We start from the raw sequence: 25000 nt of genomic DNA on the forward strand, positions 1-25000 counted from the left end.
AGGGTACAAGCAGCATATTATCGGGTGTTGGAAGAAGGATCTGAAAATCGCTGATGATAATGAGCAACTGGGGAAGGAACAGAGAGGATTCCCTAACAATACCAATAGACTGGACTAATGCAACATCCTTAAATGCAACTGACATAAACCATGAAACTTTGAACGATATATCAATTCATTCACTGAAGCACTGAAGGAGTAAAGTCATGAGAGAACGGGACATCAAATATATTTTGATTCTTGAGCTCTATATTTATGTTTCAAAGCATATTATAGCAATTGTACGAATAAGTGTGGCAAGTGGTGGATCAATAAATGCTAAGAGCAACTTAGAGTAGCAACACCTGTATGGAAATATCCAGCCTCATTAATTCTAAGAGGTGTTGACAACTGGAGGAAAAGAAAGTCATAACAACTCACTTCACACTTGGGCCACACACTATATTCCGACAAGGACAGTGAAGAACTCCCAAACACAATGCCGTGGACCTATGAAGACATATTCAAAAGACCACAAATTAATGGAAATGATCTCATTCACCTTATCCGAAGACAAAAAAAATGGATGCTTAATAGTTAGGTTTCACTCCAGAGGTTTAAAGATTGATTTCAACCTTCCATATCGCATCTTTTAAGAAAACTGGTGCATCGCTCCGTTAAGTTCAAGAACAAATTGGTTACCCACAGCCTCTTTATTATCAAACTTGAGCCTCGATAAGATTATTGTTATACAGTACAAGTCCGTCCACTTTAATTTGAAGCCCAAATTTTAGGGCAAGAACATCTGACCCATTCTTCATTAAGCAGCCGGCTCCTAAATGTCAGAATATTGACAATAAAAGTCATTTGAAAGGTATCACAGACTTGTAAAAGAGACCGATCTTTTTCTGGAGTAATACGACACTGAAATGAATCTTTAAACGTCTGAAGAGAAACCTAACTATAAGCAACATAATGATCCTTGCTGTTGTCACACCAGTTCATAATTTTAACAAAATTAACCTAAAGTTTCTTGATAGTTCTCCAATATCCTTTTTCAACTTTTCAGATGTTTGATTTAATTTCTTTTGTGAATCTGGTCGTATTGATTTCAAAGCGTAATATAAGTCATGGTACCACAGTAAATAGTTTTGGAACAATTGCTGTAACTGAATGAAGCCTAAATTCTTTAACAACTTGTAAACAATCATACTTAATTCAATGTCAATCAACTTTCGATCAATAACTAATAAATAAACAAGGTCAGATCAAGGGAATTAAACAACTAAGTTACAAACAGGATAACTGAAATTTACAGCAATATGTACACGAAAGACTGTTTTTTCCTTCAATTTTAATTGTTGTTACCGCAGCAGGAAACCGATAAACATTTCTCTTTATGTATAATAACGAAGAGAGAGAGAGAGAGGGGGGGGGGGGGGGGCACTACGGCAAACTCTGCTACATTTCGTGACGCATACAAACATGCTCCCTCCGTGATCAAGACTTTGACCCTGTGTTAACGCCACAAGGTCAGGTGGTCAGCAAGCCCTTCATCCATCGAAAGAGAGGTAGCTTCAGTGTCAGGGGGCACACGGTATGATTTACAGCTTTTCCGGGATTGGACAGAATACGTGGAAACTGTCAGGGCTGTCAAACAGATAATTCTCGACATTGCCGACTGATTTGCTGTGCGCAGTGAATATAACAGCTGATGTAAAATATAGAGAATACATTTATTCAGGAACAAGAAAACATATTGTCTATCTGTTTTTTTCTTCAAAAGTTAACATTCAATCGCAAACGAAAAAAACTTAATCTTTTGTGCTTTACATCGAAATGATAATGAAAAAAAAATGGTAAGTTACAAACAAAGGGAAATATTAACCTTGAAATACTCATCCCAACAGTTTACCACAACTAATTCCTGCTTACTTGATCAGGAATTTTAATATGACCTAACAAAAAACCCATCTCTCTCTCTCTCTCTCTCTCTCTCTCTCTCCCTCAAAAAACTCTCTCTCTCTCTCTCTCTCGTCTCTCCTCTCTCTCTCTCTATCCTTCTCCTTCCTCTCTCTTTCTTCATCCCCCCCCCCCCCCCCCCCTCCCTCCCCCCCCCTTCCCTCCCTCTTCTCTTCTCTCATCTTCAATTATATTCCCTTAACATCTGTATGAAACAAAGTGTACATTGTGTTATCTGGGCAGAAACACCTGTTATGATCAAACAGAGCAAGGTAGCATACTCAAATGTTGTGGCTGACAAGCTGGTCTCAGTCGACTGTAAGAAATCAGTGAGAGGTGAAGTCCGGGAAAATCTTTGTGTGTTAACGTAAGTAAGAACATCTAAACTACTTCTAAACTAGAGATTATAGAGCCTTATCAAAGATAATCTGTTAAAAGAGAAGTAGCATTATTCCATAGCCGTTAGCGCTAATAAATGCACGATTTCGTAACATCAGTTAAACAATCATTTTGCCTAACAGCCCACAGAAGCCGAGTTACTTGTCAAATAAAAAAAACTACTGATTGAGGACAGTGAGTAAAACTGCGGACTGCTAAAAATGTTTGGAAATGTATCCATGGCGAGAAAATGGCGAGTAAGTGAGGGCAGTAGTCAAGATAAAATTGAAGGAAAAAGAATAAGGAGACAGAAAATTAAGAAAAAAAAGGTGAAGCAAGGGAAGTAGCAGGGTGTTGGCAAAAGATGAGGCAGAGCCTTGCTGTGAGCATGAAAGCCAAGGTTGAGTGAATTATGAAGGCGCTGTTAAGCCAACTTTCCTCTATGGAGGAACTACTAAGTTGAACAGATAGGTTTATACAGTACGGTGGCATAAAGAGAATTTAAAGGGTGAAAAACTTAGACGTTGAAGAGGCTGGAGAGGTTAATATGTATACGTATACATATACTTACATACACACATACATACACACACACACAATCAGCACACATATATAATATATATATAGATATATATTATATATATATCTATATTATATATACAATATAGATACACACACACACCACACACACACACACCACACACACAAACATATATATATATATATCTATATATATATATATATATAATAATATATGATATAGATTATATATATATATATGACATGAATCATGGTATGAAAGCGAACTGCATCTGTAAGATTTTTTGAATTTGAGAATAGCGCCTTTAAAAGAATGTTAGCAGAGTCAGCTGGCAGGATACAGTGAGAAATGATATCGTAATTTATGGGATGACGATGAAAAAGACATGGAGATGGCGGGAACATCTTCGTACCATCCCGGCGAAAACACAGGTGATGGAGTCATCATGATCCTCTGGGTACCACAAAGATTGCAAGACCCAGGTCTTGGGCTTTCCAGCGCTGGAGGCGATAACGAACAGGAAAATGACGCGCACACACATTATATACATATATATATATATATATATATCATATATATATATATATATATATCTATATAGATATATTACTAGGAACCAAATTTATTCGGGACTTTCTTACACTGTGAAAACATTAAGCCCTAATTATCTCCTAGCATCAAATTCACTATGCCTTGCAATTCAAATCATCTGCTCCAAACAAAATTTTAACCTATGCATTTTGGATTTCACACGTAGATGGCAATGTCTTACCCGTTACGCTGTCGATAGAAATATAAGTAGGTTTCTACTCTACTGCACATACTCCTGTCGTAGTCCGATTCATTATTTACAGCTGAAATCACCAATCTGTCATGACAGATAAGTGCTGGGTTTGTAATCTATAGCTACTAATTCACATGTGACCTTTTCATATTCTCAGATATTGTAATAAGCCATGATAACTTGATATTGAATTCGCTTTACTTGAAATTTACACCCAAAACGAATAATATATGATGAGAGTATCTATCCCAGCCTGTTTAAGACACTACAACTTTACGGTTCAATACAGAGATAACAGTGTAACAGTGACTTCTATTCAGCTATCGAGAGATATTTGAAAGCAGATTTCAATTCTGACATGCATATGCACGTCAAAATCAGGTTTGCGTTCTTACGATCAAAGTCAAGGTATCTCCACAATTATAACCAAAAACTCAATTTGTAACAATGTTATTTACGATTTTATTTTTTACTAATTCACATTTGACCTCATTATACTCTCGAGTATTAAACAAAAAATACCGATTAATATAAAATTTTCTTTGCCTTTCAAATAACCTTCACCCAAACATATGATACGTACATCTGGCCTGCTAGGATTTTCATTTATCCCTTTTGGGTTGATGCACAGATAAAAGGGACTTACCCACAGGTATCCAGAGAGATGTACTATGCTAATTTATACTGTGCTGCATATATTCGTGTCAAATTGAGGTTCTGTCCTCAGAATCAAAATTGACAAAACAACACCTGTACAACTACGTGATAAGTTTTCACAATGTTATTTAAGATAGTTTTGTTAATAATGCACGCATTCCTTTTTTTGTGTTTATATATTGTGAAAAAACTTATACCCCTGACTATCGACTTCTCTTTACCTTGCAAATAAATGACAAACAAAGCGAAATATATATGATAAGCGGATGTACCCGACAGGGATTCAGCTATCACTCGAGACATAAGTTGATAGCAACTCTGCTGTACAACTACGGTCAAGATTAGATTCAGTATTTACAATCGAAATCAGTTCATCTTCAGCTAGAGACCTAAGCGGTCAGTTTGACACTTGTTTATGATAGTTTTAATACCCTCGTCGATTAAGTTACAAGTACAAGTATCACTTAATACGGAATTACAATACAAATAACTTACAATTAATGGAAATTATACTTGAAAACTGCATATGCTGGCTAGGATTGGAACCTATGTCTTTTGTCAGTGGCTTACTCAATCAGTCTTCAAGAGAGGTGAAGGTTGATTTCGACTCAGCGGTACTTATTCCTGGCGAATTCAGTTTCTGCAAATACAACTTGTAACAAATTTACTATACTTACAAAAACTTCCATGCAACTTGAATTATATATAATTTAATCTAGTCCCTAAAGACCTGAACCTAAGCGTGACAGTTTTTGGTATAAATTCAACGCATCTCCAACACGGCCTCGAATCACGGCACGACAATTAAATGTAATCTGGAAGAATTTGTCCATTTAAGATTAAAGCTTTAAGAAGAATATTATAAGTCAGATCGTAGAAAAGATTGGGAAATGATAACATGAGGGAACTTACGGAGGCTCCTTATGTAGATTAGGTCATGATGGAGAAGCCCTGGGTAGGTCCTTCCGGGTACTAGAAGGCTTGAGGAACCCAGACCAATTTGGATAAGATTATAAAACTGGAAGCTTCAAATGGGTCAAGTTTTGTGGAAAGATATGAGAGGCGGAATTTCACATAATTTGTTATGAACTCCATTATCACTGTTTCCATCTTTGTCACATTCATAAGGTTGTCTGTGAAACTCCGCCTCTCATCTCTTCTTATGCTTTCGGTTTCACAAAATCTCACCCCTCTCAGCTTCTCGTCATCTTACTCTCATTCAAAATAGTTTGGATCTTTTAACTTTTAAGGAGAAGAAAAAGGAGGTGATGCATAACGTCATTCATTTCTGGCCAGCCTTTCAAAGCATAGCTTCACTATCAGTGTTAAAATAATAATAATAATAATAATAATAATAATAATAATAATAATAATAATAATATAAAATAATAATAATAATAATAATAATAATCATAATAATAATAATAATAATAATAATAATAATAATAATAATAATAATAATAATAATAATAATAAAAATGAAAAAATAAAAAATGATAGTAACTAAAATGAATAAAGTGACTCGGAAAAAACAACAGTGCAATGAAACTGAACATATAAACTAAAATCTTGATCATCTGGCTAAAAACAAGCTAACGCCCCAAATCATGAAAACTTGGCACAAAGAACATCACTCAAAAGACAATGAAAGCAGATCGAGGACAATGAGCGAGGTTTCATGGGTAACTTGCTCTAGGATTTCAAACCCATCATAGGAAATACGAAATTTACACTTGATAGCATTGTTCTCTAATGTTGGAAAACTCTTTATTTGAAGTACATCCTGTTCTGTGACTGACTCCGTAATGAGTCATTCGCACTTTTAGCTTTCTTTTGTGGGAACCAAGAAAGGACCGACAATACTTGCTTGGCGCAGTGTTTTTAAATTTAAATAAAAGAGATGCGAATGCTCTTGGATTCAAAAGAACCAGATTAATTAAGACGTATGTGTTTCCTTGTTTCCTTGTAACGTGGTTAAAAACTTGTCATCCGTAAAATGAAGAGAAGCGTAAAAATCAAGTTCAGGTACTGTAGGCGGAGGAGTTCCCTGTTACAACTTCTTATTTAAGGATTCCTTGAAATATTTCTCAATTAAAAGTTTAGTATAAGAGTTATTTCGAGGGCATTTTCTAAGCAAGTCAACCTTATTTTGAAAAGAAAGCCAATCAGGAGAAAGAGAAAAGAGGCAATGCAATAACGTTAAAAAACACTGTTGAGTTTCAAATTCTAAAGGCCTGAACTGTAAAACTTAGCAGAGGTTAAATGCAATTTTTTTTTTAAATTATACATAGCAATATTTGCCAATACTGGACCAAAAAGAGCTCCATGCCGACCCCGTCGATCTGTTTATGGAGTGGAATTTACGATTTGGGCCAAAGGCCAAGCGCTGGGACCTATAGGCTCACTCAACGCTTAAGGGAAAATTGAGAGTTAAAGGAAGAAAGACTGAGTGGAGGTACAGTAAAAAGAATGAAAAGATGTTGCAGCTAGGGGTCGAAGGGATGCTCCAAAGACCCTTAGGTAATGCTTATAAGTGCATATATTTTACGTATCAAATAATAACTAAATATCTATCGTTACCTGCAACGCTACACTATTAAAAAGAGAGGCAACACCGAGGGCCTAAGTGACAACATCTTGTAAAAAAAAGGAAGAGTTCAAAACTGTCAACTCGTTTTCAGAAAAAAGCTGCAACAATGTACTAAAAATCTATCAGATGTACCAATTGTATTACAAGTAAGAATAGGACTTTGAAATTCGTTATTTATGAACTTTCGGTAAAACATAAGACAAACTAGAGGAGTAAAGATTCGAATGTTTATTATTTTCTATTTCTGTATTCTAGTGATTTCAAAAACTTGTTGATACTAAAAACAGCTTTTATGAAGAAAGGCAGCCAACTACACCTCAAATTCAATAACGAATTTCCTGTACATTACCTGAATTCACCTTAAATGTTCTTAACGAAAACAGTGAAATAATAATTCAAAGGCTAAAAGTAACAGTGAGTAAGAAGGTAATAAATGATTTTCATAGAAATCTAGCCCCAGTGATGACAAAGCTTCCTTTCCCTCTGACGTAGTCAGAAAAGTTAAAAACAACTATTTTCGGATCTGCTGATGAACACTTCCAAAAGGACAAATTTACGCAACAATATTTTTGTTTACCAAGCCTTTTAAAAGAGGGCAATCTAAAAGTGTCAAACAGCATATCAACCGTTTGTTTTGCTTCATGGACTGTGTTTCCTTGTAACTTCGCTCCATCTCAAGCAACTTCCTTGTTGATTCTTGATAAAAAAAAAAGAAGAAGAAAAAAAGAGGAGGATGATGAAGCGACTGCCGACAGACCAGGAACTTGAGAAAGTTTGGAATAACATGACAATACAATAAGAATTCCGAATCCAGCTCAGCCTTTCTCAGCTTCCTCACAGACCATTCCAGGCGAAGATGGAGAGTAGCTGTGTTGTGCAGACTTCATTTATTGAGAATAGGGTAATATATATATATGTATGTATGTATGCTTAAATATATATATATATATATATATATATATATATATATATATATATATATATATGTATGTATGTATATACATACAAACATACTATATATATATATATATATATATGTGTGTGTGTGTGTGTGTGTGCGTGTGTGTGTGTGTTTAGGGCTGTGCCTTTGTATAACAAGGCGCCCTGTGGGTTATTAAGACCTACGGTATTTTACGCTAAGGTCAGTTGGTATGACTCCCATCCTCATTGGAGTATCCTGGACTTCGATGATAATTCTAAGCTCACTCAGTATCTTCTTTCTGATGTAAGGTTTTAGTGTTGAAACACAGAGTACAAAAATAGAAGTATTCTTCAATCTTACATCGTGAAGTTCAGATAAAATTGGACAGGTCTTCCAATGAAGCTGGCTAACTGAAGTCTGCCATACAATTTGGTTTACAAATCAGAGGTGAGCAGACAATAGCTCGACATACGAACATGCACACAGATGACATAGATTACAAGTCACGTAGGCCAGTCTGTGGTTATAGGTCAATATGTTTTCTCAAGCAGAAAGCCTTATCAACAGTTTACATAACAATGGATTTGATGACACACAGATGACTTACAAACCAGGATGCTGATTGATACAACATGTCAAGGCTTAGCCTACATTAACTTGTCTGTTCCGATCACACTCCTGCAAGCAAACTGGTTGACCTCTTGGGTCACTGGTTTTAATTAACCATAGTTTTAGTTTTTATCTATGGAATAACACACATTCCGTATATTTTATTGTGTAACACTTACATAATTGCTCGGTCGGCTACAAAACCAAACACTGAACATTACTCAAGTCATAAAGTTTGACTTGCATTTGACTTATAGGAGTGTGATACAGACATTAATGTGAATATATAGTTAACCCATAGTTACCAGCAAGTGGTTAAGGAATGATATTCAATTAGTTATATGTAAAAAATCAGATATATAGAAATACTTATAAGTAAAAATAAAATTCGTGGTGAACACAAATACAGATTCACGTAATAAGATGTAAGACATATGCATATGATAATATTCGTAAATAATAATGATCACGTGATATATAATGATACAGTTGTATGAATCAATATATACACATATATATTGATTCATATAAGTATGATCAAATATGCGCACATAATACAAATGATTAACATAAATGACTAATCTAACTGATTAATCTAGGTGCACTTCAAATAGATTCTCAGTACGTACACGCACAGATATATATCTATTCATTGATTAACTTCTATATTCTTCAATTAAGCATTCTGATAGATATATAATGATTGTGATACTGTGCGGATTCTGTTATTTACTGATACTTTATATATGGAACTGATATAGATCCTGATACTTTACTTATACTTTATATATGGAACTGATATAGATCCTGATACTTTACTGATACTTTATATATGGAATACATAGCCAAGGAGATACCCACTACACATTTAACTAGCGTCCGAACAACTTTTCGCCCATTACACAGTTCCAGACAACCACCTAGAGCCAAATGAAATGGCCAATTCCAAATGGTTCTAAAAACACGGGAAAATCGCCTGGGCAGGGTCTGACGTTCTGTTTAGCCTCCATACTTGGTCTCTGCATCCTATGCCATACAAATACGTTCGCGATGAATAAAATCCTCCCCAGCACAAGGCCTGCGCTAGCAAACGTAGAGTTGGATACCCTCCTTAGTCGTAAATTTTGAAAGTATGTTCCTTTGTAGGCAATTCCGACAGCTGCTGGAGAATTCTGCATTAAAAGCGAAATTACCGCTGGGATACGGGTGACGGTCCAGGAGATCCACGAAATAAGCCTGTTCACTTATGATGGTGCTTATTCCCTTAACATTGTAGGGGGTCGTTACTCCACTGCAGTCATCCGCAGCAACGAACGGTTTTTTGAAGCTGTAGACGATGTGTCCGGGCATGCAACGTGAAACTCTCCTACTGCAAGGTTTAACCAGGTTCCGTTAATCAGCCTGTAAGTGAAATTATACTTGTCACAAGGGAAAAGTAAATTCAGACAACGTCTAAATATGGGAGGGAGAGAGCCGTTAAGGACTAGACTTAACCCACATAAATTCACTGATATTTTATGGAATTCAAAAGTCAGCTGTACAAACCTTTTTACCCATGGCATTATAACAATGAGTGAATCTATCCAGGTCTCTGACAACCGTAAAAATATCCATATTAACAGATATCAATACGAATCCCAAAGAAAATTCGATATTACTGGTAATAAGCTACTACACAAAGAAGTGGGAAACGGAGCTATTTGTAAGATTGCCAGGCAACATAAGAATCGAAGAGGATATTAATCATGATTCTGTAATTCTCTCTGCTTACTGAAATTAAGCTGTGATAAAATCCGATCCTACGTGCCCCTAACAAAAGGTTCATATTCAAGTTTCTCGCGCGCATCCTCTAAGGTTCATGTTAAAACTTTAATAGGCAAGAGATGCAATGAAAGAACCCACTATGTAACTAATTTCTATATAAACTTGGGATTTTTCAAGGAAATGTGACATTTTCCCATGAATATGATCTACTTGAATTGTAATATGCTAATGTTGCAAGTAAATATTTCATATCCATAATCTGATACTACTAAAATGCCCGTTTACTAATGCCATAAGGTGATTTATTGAGCCTAATTGTCTATGAAGTTCAGAAAAAATTAATTCATTTTGATGTTATAGAAATTCTATTCGCTTATTTTGTTCATTAATTTTAAAACGATTCACAATTCTTTAACTAATCTTCCATTGATCACCGCAGATAAGAATAGGATACAACTCGTCCCTAACGACCTGCGGTGCACATGAGAAGTTCATGAGCTAAGCATTCCACTTTAGCTGGCTTGTTTTGCAAACACAAGACAACAACACAGCTACAGATGAAGCTTGTGCAAGGAACAATGATGCATGTGCGATTGATACAATGATTCAGCAAAATGCGCTAGGCACTTTTAGGAATGATGACATCATCACCTGGCAAGAAACTGCGCGCATGCCAGCTTTAAGAGTTACATTACTCGCTGTAATAAATACGACCTTAGTACTTTCAAATGATAGAGCCATGTGTGAATTGGATTTTTTGTTTTTTTAACACTCCACCCACACGAGAAGAATGTCTGAAAAAACAGTACCAGACTTGAACAATATAAGTTTCATGTTGGAAACCCGCAAATAGTAAAATATATGTAAGTAATTATGTTAAATTAGATATTCCTTATTCAAAACTAATGAAAAAAAAAGTTCCCATACAAATTTTATATATATTATTTACCCTGTAGGATTCATATAGGATTATACATATAGGTATAAATTTTCACTTTTAGCCTTTCTTACTTAAAAAAAAAAATTCTTTCACTGACTATGAATATACCCCACTGGAACAAACTGTGTGCCAGTAGGTTTTGATATGTATTTGAACTTTTAGCATATTTGCTGTTAATATCCCCAGAATTCTGAACGGGCTACTAAACTTAGGCGTTAAGTTAGAGTTCAAATCTTTATGCATATATATTTGGATATTTTATGAACACCTACTGCATATGGTTATGTTTTGTTTATCGATTTTAACGTGATTTCTTTTCATTATAATTTGTAACCCTTCCAACCTCTTACGAAGTATATTATATTGATTCACACTTGTATCCATACTACTTTATATTTGATAAATTAGTGGTTGGCTTGAATATGTGGAAAAGTGTTCTAGCGGGCGTACCATATAAGGCTACTTGCGGTATCATTTCTATAGATACATGATATGAATGATAAGGGTATTTAAAACCGTGAGAACCGCTATAATCCAGTTCAGATCCATACCCCCGAGAGTAACTTGTAGGACATTGACACTTTCTTATTTATCCGTTCTACCAAACCGATTAACTCTGGGTGATAAAATATGGTATTGATTTTCTTAATGCAAAGGAATTCACAGAACGAGTTAAGGAAATTATTATTGATTTACACCACCCGAGTCAGAGATTATCATGTGTTGAATTCCATGTTTAAGTTTATTGATGTAGCACTCATTAATATTCCTAGAGCACTCGATTGCAGTTTTTGTTTTTTTAGTGCTATTAATTCTGTATAACGTGTCAAGGCAACTATTAACACTAAGAGGTGTTTATTTCCTCTGTCAGACTCGTAAAACCCTGTTAATAAATCTATGTGTACTCTTTCAAAGGGTTGATTTGGCACGGGATAGGCCCCTAAACTGACAGGTGTCTTGGTGTGTCCCTTGTTTTCATGACACATGTGACAATTAGTTATGTGCTTTTTATATCTGTAAGCATTGTAGGCCAGTAAAGTAGTGATTTGGCTTTCTGTGACATAATAGAGAACCCTGGATGACTATGTAATGGATTGGAATGCAACCAGTTTAGGATGATTGGTATGAAAGAGATTATTACTACTACCTGGTCGTTAGTCACCTGCACTGTTCTTCAGGTTTCCCTCGTCACGGACCTACATATAATATTACCTTTAATTACATAATTCTGCTGCACATACTTTAATTATACTTTTTCTTATGATTTCTGTTGGAAGCATTTATTGTTTTGCTTAACTGTTCATTTTGTAACAGTTCAGTGCTCCAACCCAGGTCTTCAATGTTCACGATCTCTTGGGTTAATGAATTTTCTTGTTCAGATACAGTCCTAACAATAGGCACGGATGTTTCTATATCTTTTAGTCCAACTAATGGTTTCTTACAGAATGGTGCGGGAGTGCAGGATAATGCATCAGCTATGATATTTGCTTTCCCAGGTAGATATCTTAACTTGGCTCCAAAGACCTGAATGATCATATGCCACTGAGTTCCTTTGGGACTGTGATTAAAGCCTTTGAAAAACTCGGTAAGGGACTTATGGTCAGTAAGAACCTTAACAGGATAGCCGCAGATTATAAACTTAAAATGTACTAGTGAGTTAACAATACCTAGCCCTTCCTTGTCTATTACTGCATATTTACTTTCAGAGGACTTTAGTTTGCATGAATAAAAAGCTATAGTAAAGAACTGTTTATCATATTGCTGAAGTAGTACCCCTCCTACCCCTTGGTCTGAGGCAACTGTTACAATAAAAAAAATCCTTATTTAAATCAGGGAATTTTAAGATAGCTGAACTGCATAATTCCAATTTTAAGATATCGAACGCCTGTTGATGCTTTTCAGACCATAATAAATATACGCCCTTCTTCGTAAGATCTGTTAAAGGAGCTGCTGTGATTGAAGAGTTACATATAAATTTACGATAGTAATACCCACTACTGCACAAAAGTGCTGTATCCCCTTTACGTTAATAGGTACCGGAAAGTAACAGATAGCCGACACCTTACCGCGGACCACCTTAAGACCTTGACTAGACACGTATAACCTAAATAGACATGTTCGGGTTTAAAAAAAAAACTCACATTTAGATTTTGTTTACCCTGAGATTGTGTTTGCTTAGTCTCTGTAGCACTAGTCCCAGTTTATGCGAATGTACTTCTAAGGTATTAAAAAAGATTGCAAGACCAACCATATAGTCATGTAGGGTATCCCCTAAAATGTCTCCAAATACTATATTAATCATTCTGGTGAATGTAATTGGGGCGCAACGTAAACCGGAAGGCATACATAAAAATTGATAATGTCCTCCGAGTGTGCTGAAGGCAGTGTATGAGGTACACTCACTTAGCTAATGGTATCTGATGAAAGCCTTCAAGTAAGTCCAAGCTGGTGAAAAATTTATTCTGTCCTAACAAAGATAAGATATCGTCGGTACATGGCCCTGGAAAACGATCGGGAATCGTTTCCTCGTTTAAGCGACGGAAATCTACGCAGATACACCAAGACCGATCTTTTTTAGGCATGACGTTTAAGGGAAAAAATTATATGGGTTATTTGATTTCCTAATGACTCCTATTACTAACATTTTTTCAACTTCGTCATTTATCTCATTTTGAAATTTCATTGGGAGTCTACATGAAGGTACGTACATAGCTTTATGTTTGTCCTTTAACCGTATTTGGTGTTCAATGACATCCACATTCCCCAGAGATCACTCGCTAGTGGAGAAGACATCATGATATTTGGATAAAAGATAAAGAAAAAAAATTTCTGCTGAATCTCCCCTGCTTGAATGACTTTACTGATTTTACTTTAGATAGAGTATAAGAGGGATTCGTCGGCTACAGGTTGAGCGTGATTAATTTTAGCAACAGTATAAATGCGATGTTTATAACTTCCATATCCAAAATATATATATAGGTTTTGTGGATTACTAGATTGGTATGCAAATAGTTACAGACTTCAATATTAACCTGTTGCTGTGAGTCAACAGTGTATAGTGCTTTGTTCGCGGAAATCCGTTATATTTCAGAGTGTCGGGAAGGATTAAAATTTCAGACCCCAGCAAAGTCTTTTTACACGCACTAAGATATTAGAGGGTGCATGCGTCTCGAGATTTTGCGTGCAAACTGCGTCTGCGGGTGTAGGAGAATTCTGTTGGGTTGCTTGAACAATGTCATGACTTATGAGACAAGTGATTGGTTGCTCTATATAAGTTATTATTTGATTAACTGTCGCTTTTTGTCCAAAACGGATTTTAATGTGTTAGAAGGTTTATAGAACTTTTCTTTGGTAAACACGCCTTATTTGGCAGGAGGTAAGATAATGTTTTGTGTACCCATAGATGGATATCCTACAATTACACTAGATACAGATCAATGTTTTTTATAACTATAAAGGTATCTGTAAGTGTGCGCTTACCCGCCCTGTACTGAATCTTAGTTACGCCTACGACACTTAACTCGTTATTGCCAATTATTGAAAGCCGTACTCCAGACTTCTCAATAGGGAAGTTCGAAACAACAAAAGGTGAGTCCATAAATACAGGATATTACGTGGACTAACGGAATAAAGAAACAATGTAAATGGCTGATATTATAATTTTAAGGCACGTAACGTCGGGCGTAATCCACCACTACTTATAATAGCTTATTGTATTAGCACTACGGGAACCTGCTCTGATTTACTTGATACGGTCATGTGATTCACAGGAAAATTCCTTTTAATTAAAAAAGGTGTTGGGATGAATGACCCAACATCACTCTCCCCCGCCCCCCACAAGTGGAGTCGTTTACATAGAATTTGGCTTGCTTTCAACACTCGGAAAATTTTGACTGACTCTGACTGTTTTGCTAGATGGCACAGTAACCAAGTTTCCAGAAGCACGATTTGTTTGCTTCTGATTTTGAGCAGAGTTACTGTTTACCTGTTTCTTTTTATAATAATGAGGATTCTTCTCATTATCATTGGCAACGTTTTGTGTGTTTTTAGCATTATGTAGCTGTTAGTTACGTGAAAAGCAACGAATGTAAGAATGACTTGAACTATTGTGAATTGAGCGATTACTATTAAAACAAGTTATCCGTTCTGCGTAATTATTAACTATATGTACTTGCTGTGGTTTACTTCCATTCTTTGCCAAGATTTGAAATAGTGAGGGATCCAGGTCAGCGCATTTAGACACGTGTTTCTTAATTTGTTTATATAAATCTATTTCCGTGCTGTTGGGCAGTAGCTCCCCACCAAAACACCGTACCAAGGCTTCTTGTAACATAACTGTTATGAATGTTACGTATGTTAGCCTAATGAAATTTTTTACAGACATGTTATTCCTTGCAATCCAGCCATATTTTTTAAAGTTAAGTTGAGTCATAGTGATTAGATTTTTAAGCATATAACTCAAAAAACTCAAGGCTAAAACTGCCATCGGGACCTTGCAAAGGAGCAATTATTGTCCTGACCTGAAATAATGTTACCTCTAATTTATTCAGTATACGGGTGTTCCACTTGTTTTTGTGTGTTTTCTTATCACTACAGTGCCTAACGACCCTATCAATGTGTCTGTATAAATACAACCGTCAACTGCGTAAACGCATATTCAAATATGATTTGTTACGTACAGAATTCATAGAGTCCCCCAAAATGATAAGATTAACACAGAATATATGATTATAATATTTCAGGAGAACTTCTGGAAAAAATAAAGTTGACAGAAACTCAAAGATAAAAACTCGCAGGAGCGAAGTCCCAATGATGTAGATAATTTCTGTAAAAAAGCAAGATTAAGAATGTCTTGTAACTTCAGCCACTGGAACAACGAAATTCGAGGTGCAAGGAAACACTCAAAGTTACACCAAATGAATAAAAAAAATTGTACTTAGCTTGAATTTAGTGGGAAGTCACGGTGTTTCGATGACGACACGGCCTTGGTCTTCCTTCTCTGTTTGGCGGATGACCCTGGTTCTCAGCTTGCGTTCCGACCGTGCGTTGTTTGTTTGTTGAATGATTCGTTTCCTCTTGCTTGGTCCATGAAGTTCCGATGCAGAAGACACGTCCTGCTCAGCGGGTGACCCGGTTTCTCGAAGATATGTAATGTTGAAGACGCTCAATAAACGATGATACAACCTCTTGAATGATTCTTAATGTAAGACATCTCTTACGTTGCCATAAGAGACACTAAGTTGCTTGAAGATTCTCTTGCCTTCGTTGACTTCTGATATGTTACATTTTCTAAGATTCGTTATTCTTCGGATGGTATGGGATCATCTTCTCTCTTCTATTGGTTATTCGCTGCCACTTATGTAGGGCTGTGCCTTTGTATAACAAGGCGCCCTGTGAGTTATTAATGCGTTATTTTACGTTAAGGTCAGTTGGTATGACTCCCATCCTCATTGGAGTATCCTGGACTTCGATGATAATTCTAATTTCATTCAGTATCTTCTTTCTGATGTAAGGTTTTAGTGTTGAAACGCAGAGTACAAAAATAGATGTATTCTTCTATCTTACATCGTGAAGTTCTGATAAAATTGGACAGGTCTTCCAATGAAGCTGGCTAACTGAAGTCTGCCATACAATTTGGTTTACAAATCAGAGGTGAGCAGACAATAGCTCGACATACGAGCATGCACACAGATGACATAGATTACAAGTCACGTAGGCCAGTCTGTGGTTATAGGTCAATATGTTTTCTCAAGCAGAAAGCTTTGTCAACAGTTTACATAACAATGGATTTGATGACACACTGATGACTTACAAACCAGGACGCTGATTAATACAACACGTCAAGGCTTAGCCTACATTAACTTGTCTGTTCCGATCACACTCCTGCAGGCAAACTGGCTGACCTCTTGGGTCACTGGTTTTAATTAATCATAGTTTTAGTTTTTTATATATGGAATAACACGTATATATATATATATATATATATATATATATATATATATATATATATATACATATACATATATATATATATATACATATATATAATAATATATATATATATATATATATATATATATGTGTGTGTGTGTGTGTGTGTGTGTGTGTGTGTGTGTGTGTGTGTGTGTGTGTGTGGGTGTGTGCGATTTGCCACTAGTTCACCGATTGCTGTGAATAAACTCAAATATTATACCACAAATACCACTTTACAACGTATCCATTTTGCCCTGAGAATAACTTAACGCTGTAGATAATTGTACAAGTCAAGTCCACCTCCCCGACCATGTAATCCTGAACTGTAACCGAGAACCGGAACCTTCCATGAAAAAAGTGGGACGCTATATCTAAGAAAACTAACAATATAATCCTCTTGAAAATAATCTCATTATGTTTCCCACACCCAAATTACATTGAGGCGGGATCTTTAAACTATCCTATCCTAACCTAACCTAGGGGCATGAAAAAAAAAACGGGGCTGGTGCAATACTAGCATACATCTCTGGAATTTGCACCCCACCATGATTCGAATATACGGGTTCCACCAGAGATGACAGCTGTTAAAATCAGAATATTTCCAACTTGTAATATGTAGCTATTTATATAGGCTTGAACACATTCGCCCATACATTTTCTCAATCTCAAATATTAAGCCACAATCATCTCTTAATAAGGAATTCACTTTACCTTTCGAATAACTTGCATTAAAAGGGGTTCACGTTTGAGAAGTGCATCTGCTCGGACAAAATTCAAGCCTAAGCCTTTGTGTTCGATACAGAAATCACAGTAGCTTTTCCGTTCATCTATCAAGAAGAAAGACGTAGGGTGACTTCAATTCTGCTGTGGTACATTTCGTGTCGAATTCAGGTTCTGCGTCTTTAACTGAAATCTATCCAATTTCCATTTTGATCGCATGATACTAAGTTTGTAACACGTAGCTATTTAGATTTTTGTCACCATTTGTCACGTAGCTTTTATACTTTCAAAAATTAAGTTACAGACACCCATTGATGTGGAAATAACTTTAGGTTCGGACCCACTTAAGCAAGATATCAAACATATGTCTTTTGGGTTTGATGTAGACATGACTGACTTATCATTCAACTATTCAAAGACATGTAAGTGGATCCTGCTTCTCCTGTATACATCCTTTCGAATTTAGGTTCTGTACTTGCAATAGTAATCACCCCACAGCTAACATACACAAACAAACACACAAAATCTAAACATAATTGGTTATTTATTTAACATATTTCATTCTTATACTTTAATCATCAACTACCTGTCAATATCGAATTCATTGGAGTAAGTTACATACGACGAGAATTATGTATACTATTATGACAAATACACCTCTCCCTCTCTCTCTCTCTCTAATAGGATTTGAACCTACAAGTAGTTTTGGTTGACACATGAATGCTAGTGACTCTATCTGCTCAGTTACCTAGAGAGCTGTGTTGATTCTGACACTACAGTGTATATTTCAGTTGAATTCAGTTCCCCTATTATGAATCGAAAACGTACTAGCTCAACCATGATAGTTGAGTAATATATACTGTATATACGTCTGAATTACTTGATTGCATACTTATATGATTGTCACTTTTACCTGACATATATATTTTCAAATAATAATCTACAAATGACAAATGAATATTGACAGGACAAGATGGTAACAATAAATAATTCAAGCATAATAAGTACACCCACGCGCATGCACACATAGATATACATACATACATACATACTTACATTCACATATATATCGATACATAATACTTTTAGCCTTTTGAAAATAAGGACACAACTAATTAAGCTCACTTGCTACTACAAGATCTTCGTAAAATGTTCTGATAAACATTTCATGTTCACCTGGTTGAGTTCTGAGCGTGAGCGGATGGAAAAATGAAAACACACGCACACACGAATTTCCTACGAAGATAATCAAATAACATAAAAACACACGCACACACATATACAAACTAAAGAGTAAAAATGTGGTACACAACGATCCTACAAGCCGTGTTTGCGTCGTTATCTCGCCGAGAAAGACTAACAAGGAAAAGATCTCGACGTCGCCTCTCAACTCCTCACAAAAACCTTCCCATTTTGTATCCCATTCCTTCAACATTAATTCCTGTCACATTGGAAAGAGTTACCCTTGACCTCCTTACATGGCAGGTAATTGGTTCCCATCATAACATCTTTATTCCGGATAAGTATGGTAAGGGAGCCGTTGTATTTTCTACGAAAGGTTCGACTTAACACTGAATTTTTTACATAAAAAGGTAACTAGCATTATGAAGCTGCTATGAACCTTGCTTACAAGCGTTGCTTTGCTCTTTTAATAGCAATTTCGTTTAGTTGGTTAGAATCCGGAGGTCCACATCGGGGCATCCTACTTCCTTCTCATAACTTGATACAATGACGTGCCTACGTTGACTAAATGCTAAATGACTCAACCACCGGTGATATCTAGTAACCGAAAACTGTCCGTCTCTTCGTACAACCATGTAATTGCCCATCCGTCTGAATACGATACAATTTCTCATCTTGACCATAAATCATATTGAATGAGACAATTTTATAAATAGCAACACAAATGTACAGTGTGATGTTACACCATGGTAATACTCAGAGATCAAGGGATATAAAACAATTTGCCACCAAGGTTGACGTGAAGATTCGCAAGAGTAAATTGTTTTTTATTCTCACCCTAACCTTAATTCAGTTGTTCAAGGGCATCTACTACTTGAACTTTGTCCATCCTAACATCTCTCGGTTTGTCATGCCCTCTATATATCTATCCGTCAGCTGTGGTTAAATTTTATAGGCCTTGGCCCACATCTTTGAGGTATACGATACTGACTTGATACTGAGCATGTATACTCAACTGATGAAGGCTATGTGCACATTTAGGTCAAGGCAAAGATCAGTCAAAGGGATCAAATATCAAAAAGGCATTTACCACAGCCAAGGACAGTTTCAAAAACACTCTTTACACAAGGGATATATTAATTATTTTGATAAATGTCTACAAACAGACACACACACAGACACACACAGATACGCACACACACACACACACACACACACATATATATATGTATATATATATATATATATATATGAATGTCTTGTACTGTAATATAAGTGTACTATGAAAATGAAAACGCCTATAAAAAGCTATATACACGTTTCAACAATATATTTCGGATAACACAACTGGTCCCCTGATCACTGGTGAAATGTGGACAACTGGTGAGTGAAAAAAGTATATCTAAGGCATATGCAGGTGTGGTAATACTACACTGTCGGTGTATAGAAGTCCTTGACCTGGGATGAAAAGGGGGTCATTCCCTTGTGTTTTGGGACTTGTTAGCTTTCACCTAATTATATATATATATATATATATATATATTATATTTATATATTAGATTACTTTTGTTAGGATACAACTGTAACAGTAAACCTAAGCAGTGAATTACGAGCACTGTGGACAGTCATCGGTAGGGGTAGCCGCCTGGTGAGGGAAAGGCGTGTAGTAAAGCCCCTTCTAACTTACTTGCTGAGAATCGGATGGCTGTACAGGTAAATTATATATATATATATATATATATATATATATATATATATATATATATATATATATATATATATATATATATATATAAATATATACACATATACATATATATAGTATAAAATAATTATAATATATTCTATATGATATAATTATATATATAATATAAGTACTATGTATATTTAATCTCTTATATATCTTATAATATATATTATATTTAATAAATACTAATAATAAAATTTGCGCCTTGTGGTTTTGTAAAAGTACTAAATCTACCAAACATTCTTGCTCACTTTAACGAAGAAATTATTAGAAATTCCAGTTGTGAGTGTTCGTTCCTTTTTTTTTCTTTCTCGCTGTTTATGTAAAAATATTGTTAGGTACTTTGTGCCTGAGGGTCATCATCACCTGACTTTAACTACTTGTTTTCTAGGACATTTTAATGAGGCCTAACTTGGGCGGCCCCTGGTATGTTTACTGTCCCACGCAGACACAGCTATAGATGACTAAGCATATATAGGGAGACATACTGTTCGCTTATTGCATATGAATGGTGAGTTACGGATACAACACACCTACGATTTTACTTATCCCGAAATTAACTATTAATTAATATGAAAATGAAACTTTCCATTCCTTGCGTGCTCAGATTTCTCATCATTATAACTGTGTATAATTCCGCGAACAGCTGGCTATTTACAGAAAATGTTAAATCATTTCGACGTTATTTGAAATGAGTTAACTAGGATACCTCTGATAACTACATCATCTAAGGACAGGAGAAATAATGCACACCGACCAGATTCGATGTCAGCAGTAAGATTCCTCTTGAAATATGAGTATCACTAGGGTTTGTCCTAAACACACACACACCGCCCGCCCGCAACACCCCCCCCCCCCCCCCCCCTTTTTTCCCCCCCCCCCCCCCCCCCCCCCCCCCTTTTTTTTTTTTTTTGCTAATGTGTGTTTTCTTATATCAGTCACTTCTACTATTTCTACTAAATGCTTTATCCAGTGACCCTATATTCCAAATTTCTATTTCCTCCACTTGGCTTTGGTTTAAGGTGAGTGATCAAAATAAAGCATGGTGTTTGCATATTTTTTTCCTCTAATACTACATGGCAAGATCGGCTGTTTCAAGATTCCTAAACATTGCCTGCCTTATCTTTATTTCCCTATTTTTTTCTTTACTTTCACAACCATCCTTCTGTAAACTTCTATGTATATGATCTCTTCAGTCCTGTATCCCTTTTCCTTCATAAAACATTTCACTTAATCATCTCACCACTTATTGTCTCAATTCCCCTCTCTACCTACCCTCCTATACCAAGAAATACTTGCTTGTATACACGTGACTCCATCATGGAGCCTTACAAACTCATCTAATTCCCTGGCTCTCTGGTTTTCATGTACCCTCAACCTTACTCATGCTCACATTACCTCCCAGCTCTCTCGTTTCTGAAAACTCATTTTTTCCTCTCTTTGAATGATCAATTTCCTGTACTTTATGGTTAAAGATTTGAATAGAAAGATGTAAATCTCTGTAACGCCATTCCATTAATTATCACCTGGTGACAGATGTTTCATTCATTAACACAGGATAATACTAATTCTACAATGTTACGTAAAAGCAAAATTGTAAAAATAGGAATCAGAATGAAAGAACTGAAAACAAGATTGGCTGAGCCAGGTAGAGGCGATCTGCTGCAAAGCTTCACTTGATATTTTACTTTTCGGACTCTAGAATCTAGTTTTTAATGGTTCCACAAAACTTTCAAGTAGATCCACATACCCAGTACTTCCTTGCCTAAACGAACGTTTTTTTTTTTTTCGTATTAATCCTTCTATCATCTTTTTATTCTCTCAGTAAAAGTTGTACCACACCCTTCCCTGGTTGGGTGGTAATGGTTTCCACCCATTCAATCACACTACGTATCGCCATCAAACCGCATCATCTCGGGTATAATCCCACAAACCCTTAATACCTTCCGTGTACCCTCTGTATTTGTCTATGCCCATGTATGTCACATACAGGTTTTCATGTTATTCTCAAACGTCTTACATAACTTCTTCATTTATATACTGTATGTATGTATATATATATATATATATATATACCTATATATATATATATTCTATATAATTTTATTATATATATATATATATATATATATATATATATGTATATATTACATATATATATATATATATATATTATATATATTATATATATATTTTATTATATATACATATATATATATATATATATATATATATATATATATTATATATATATATACATATATACTATCTATATATATATATATATATATAATTATATATATATATATGTGTGTGTGTGTAAGTATGTATGTATATCAAGCTAGTCCTGTCGTGTGTCACTGTCTTTATTTTATAACAGGGCATCCCATAGTTATTAGTGAAGGTGATGTATCTCAGGATAAGCTTATAAAGCTTTTTCTATAATGGCAGTGCTTTTCATGTGTGTTGGGCAAGCTACTTAAAGAGTAAAAATTGCGTGGTGGATTTTCGGGAAAATGCTTCTCTCATTATCTATTTTTTTTTCTTTTGATCTTTTCTAACATCATATTCAAAATTAATATTCCAATTCCTCTTGAGTTGATGGCACAACTGTTGTGGCGCAGATATCATAGCCCTGGATGAAAACTATTTCATAACAAATACTAACATTCTTCATTAGGTCTTTAGTGCCCTCATAAATAATTGGGTGGCAGTCGAACCTTACCGTTTCTATTTTTTGAACTGCTTTTATTTTAATTGTTTTAATATATACATATATTTAATGGGTTTCATTTTCTTTAGTAATGCAGACTTCGCCCTGCAATCCATTCAAAGTAAGCTATGTATGATTATTTATTTAAAGTTAAACTTTGGTACCATAAAAATTATGCTGACATTCAGTGCCGTCCCTAAAAGCATAGTATTATTGTTTCAGGGAATAAGACTAAGGCGAGATTAGTCACCTCATGTTCGATGAACATTCCGTCAAGTACCATTTAGTTCACCCCAACAGATTTTTGCTGCCTACTGAGATTAACGTTAAATACAGAAACTGCACTATTAGTGATCTCTCTAAGCACAAAATATGTCAGCTCCTGAATTCTACCCGTCCTCTGGTCCCTTCTAACAGATAAAGCAGCTTGCTTACATATCAGATAATTCACTACAACTAGATCTATCAGGTGCTTCAGCTACAGTTTAAGTCAACTTTTATTAGTTTGCTACCTCTCCGGCACCTGTTCCACACACCTTGTAATTGCACAGCATAGGGCCATTTAAAATTATTGCTATCCCCATTCCTGTGGATACTGAATTATACTCTACGGCAAATTTTGAGCTTTTTCGTACCTGGGTAAAGTTCAAGATCAGGACTAATAATAAATCCAGACTTCGTGAATGGATTCTTACTGTAATGTGTATATATATATATATATATATAATATATATATATATATATATATATATATATATACATACACACACACACCCCACACCACAACACACACACACATATATATATATATATATATATATATATATATAATATATATATATATATATATAATATATATCCTTGGCTGTATTTAAATGCATTGCGCAAGCGGCCGTCCCTAGTTTTCGATAAATATGTCATTTTGAATTGGGCGTAAAATGTGGCCTGATTTACTGTCGTTTTTGCATCAGCTGCTGGATGAATACGCTACCTGAAATATATAATCGGAAAATGTTTGTTTGCGTTTCGGCTATTTGGCCCGCTGGAAACTTAATCCCAGGCCGCACTCACTTCGCAGCTCAGTGATTATTCATTTAGGATTTCAAATGCTGTTTTCGCTGCGCATAATTCGCTTTGATTACATACCGTGCTACTTTTCATTTATTTCCTCTTTCTGGCCAAAATAACAGCTGTGCTCTTTCCATGCATGAGGCTATTAGAGGTACCAAGGGAACCATAAATGTCAATCATAATATAGGTTGGTTTCTCTCTCTCTCTCTCTCTCGCTCTCTCTCTCTCTCTCTCTCCTCTCTCTCTCTCTCTCTCTCCCGTATGTATGTATGTAGTTAGTATGTGATGTATACATATTATATATATATAATATCTATATAATATATATATATATAGATAGATAATCTATTATATATATATTACAGTGACTTACATCATACTTACACAACAGTAAACTTATTACGCCAGAACAGTACAACAACCATTTTCTTGACGCAGGTCTTGAAATTTTGACATATATTTAATTTT

At 35.4% G+C, this 25000-nt stretch overlaps 1 protein-coding gene across 1 annotated transcript in view; it reads left to right on the forward strand.

Moving 5' to 3' along the window:
* LOC135201887 (uncharacterized) overlaps window positions 1-25000 on the forward strand; it is a 140526-nt gene that overhangs the window by 76145 nt on the left and 39381 nt on the right. Inside the window, exon 2 of the mRNA XM_064231186.1 lies at window positions 2162-2308. Within this exon, the coding sequence (XP_064087256.1) occupies window positions 2162-2308 (147 nt within the window). The remainder of the gene's footprint in view (window positions 1-2161; window positions 2309-25000) is intronic.

The sequence above is a fragment of the Macrobrachium nipponense genome, chromosome 28 (assembly GCF_015104395.2).
Source record: "Macrobrachium nipponense isolate FS-2020 chromosome 28, ASM1510439v2, whole genome shotgun sequence".
Lineage (NCBI taxonomy): Eukaryota > Metazoa > Arthropoda > Malacostraca > Decapoda > Palaemonidae > Macrobrachium > Macrobrachium nipponense.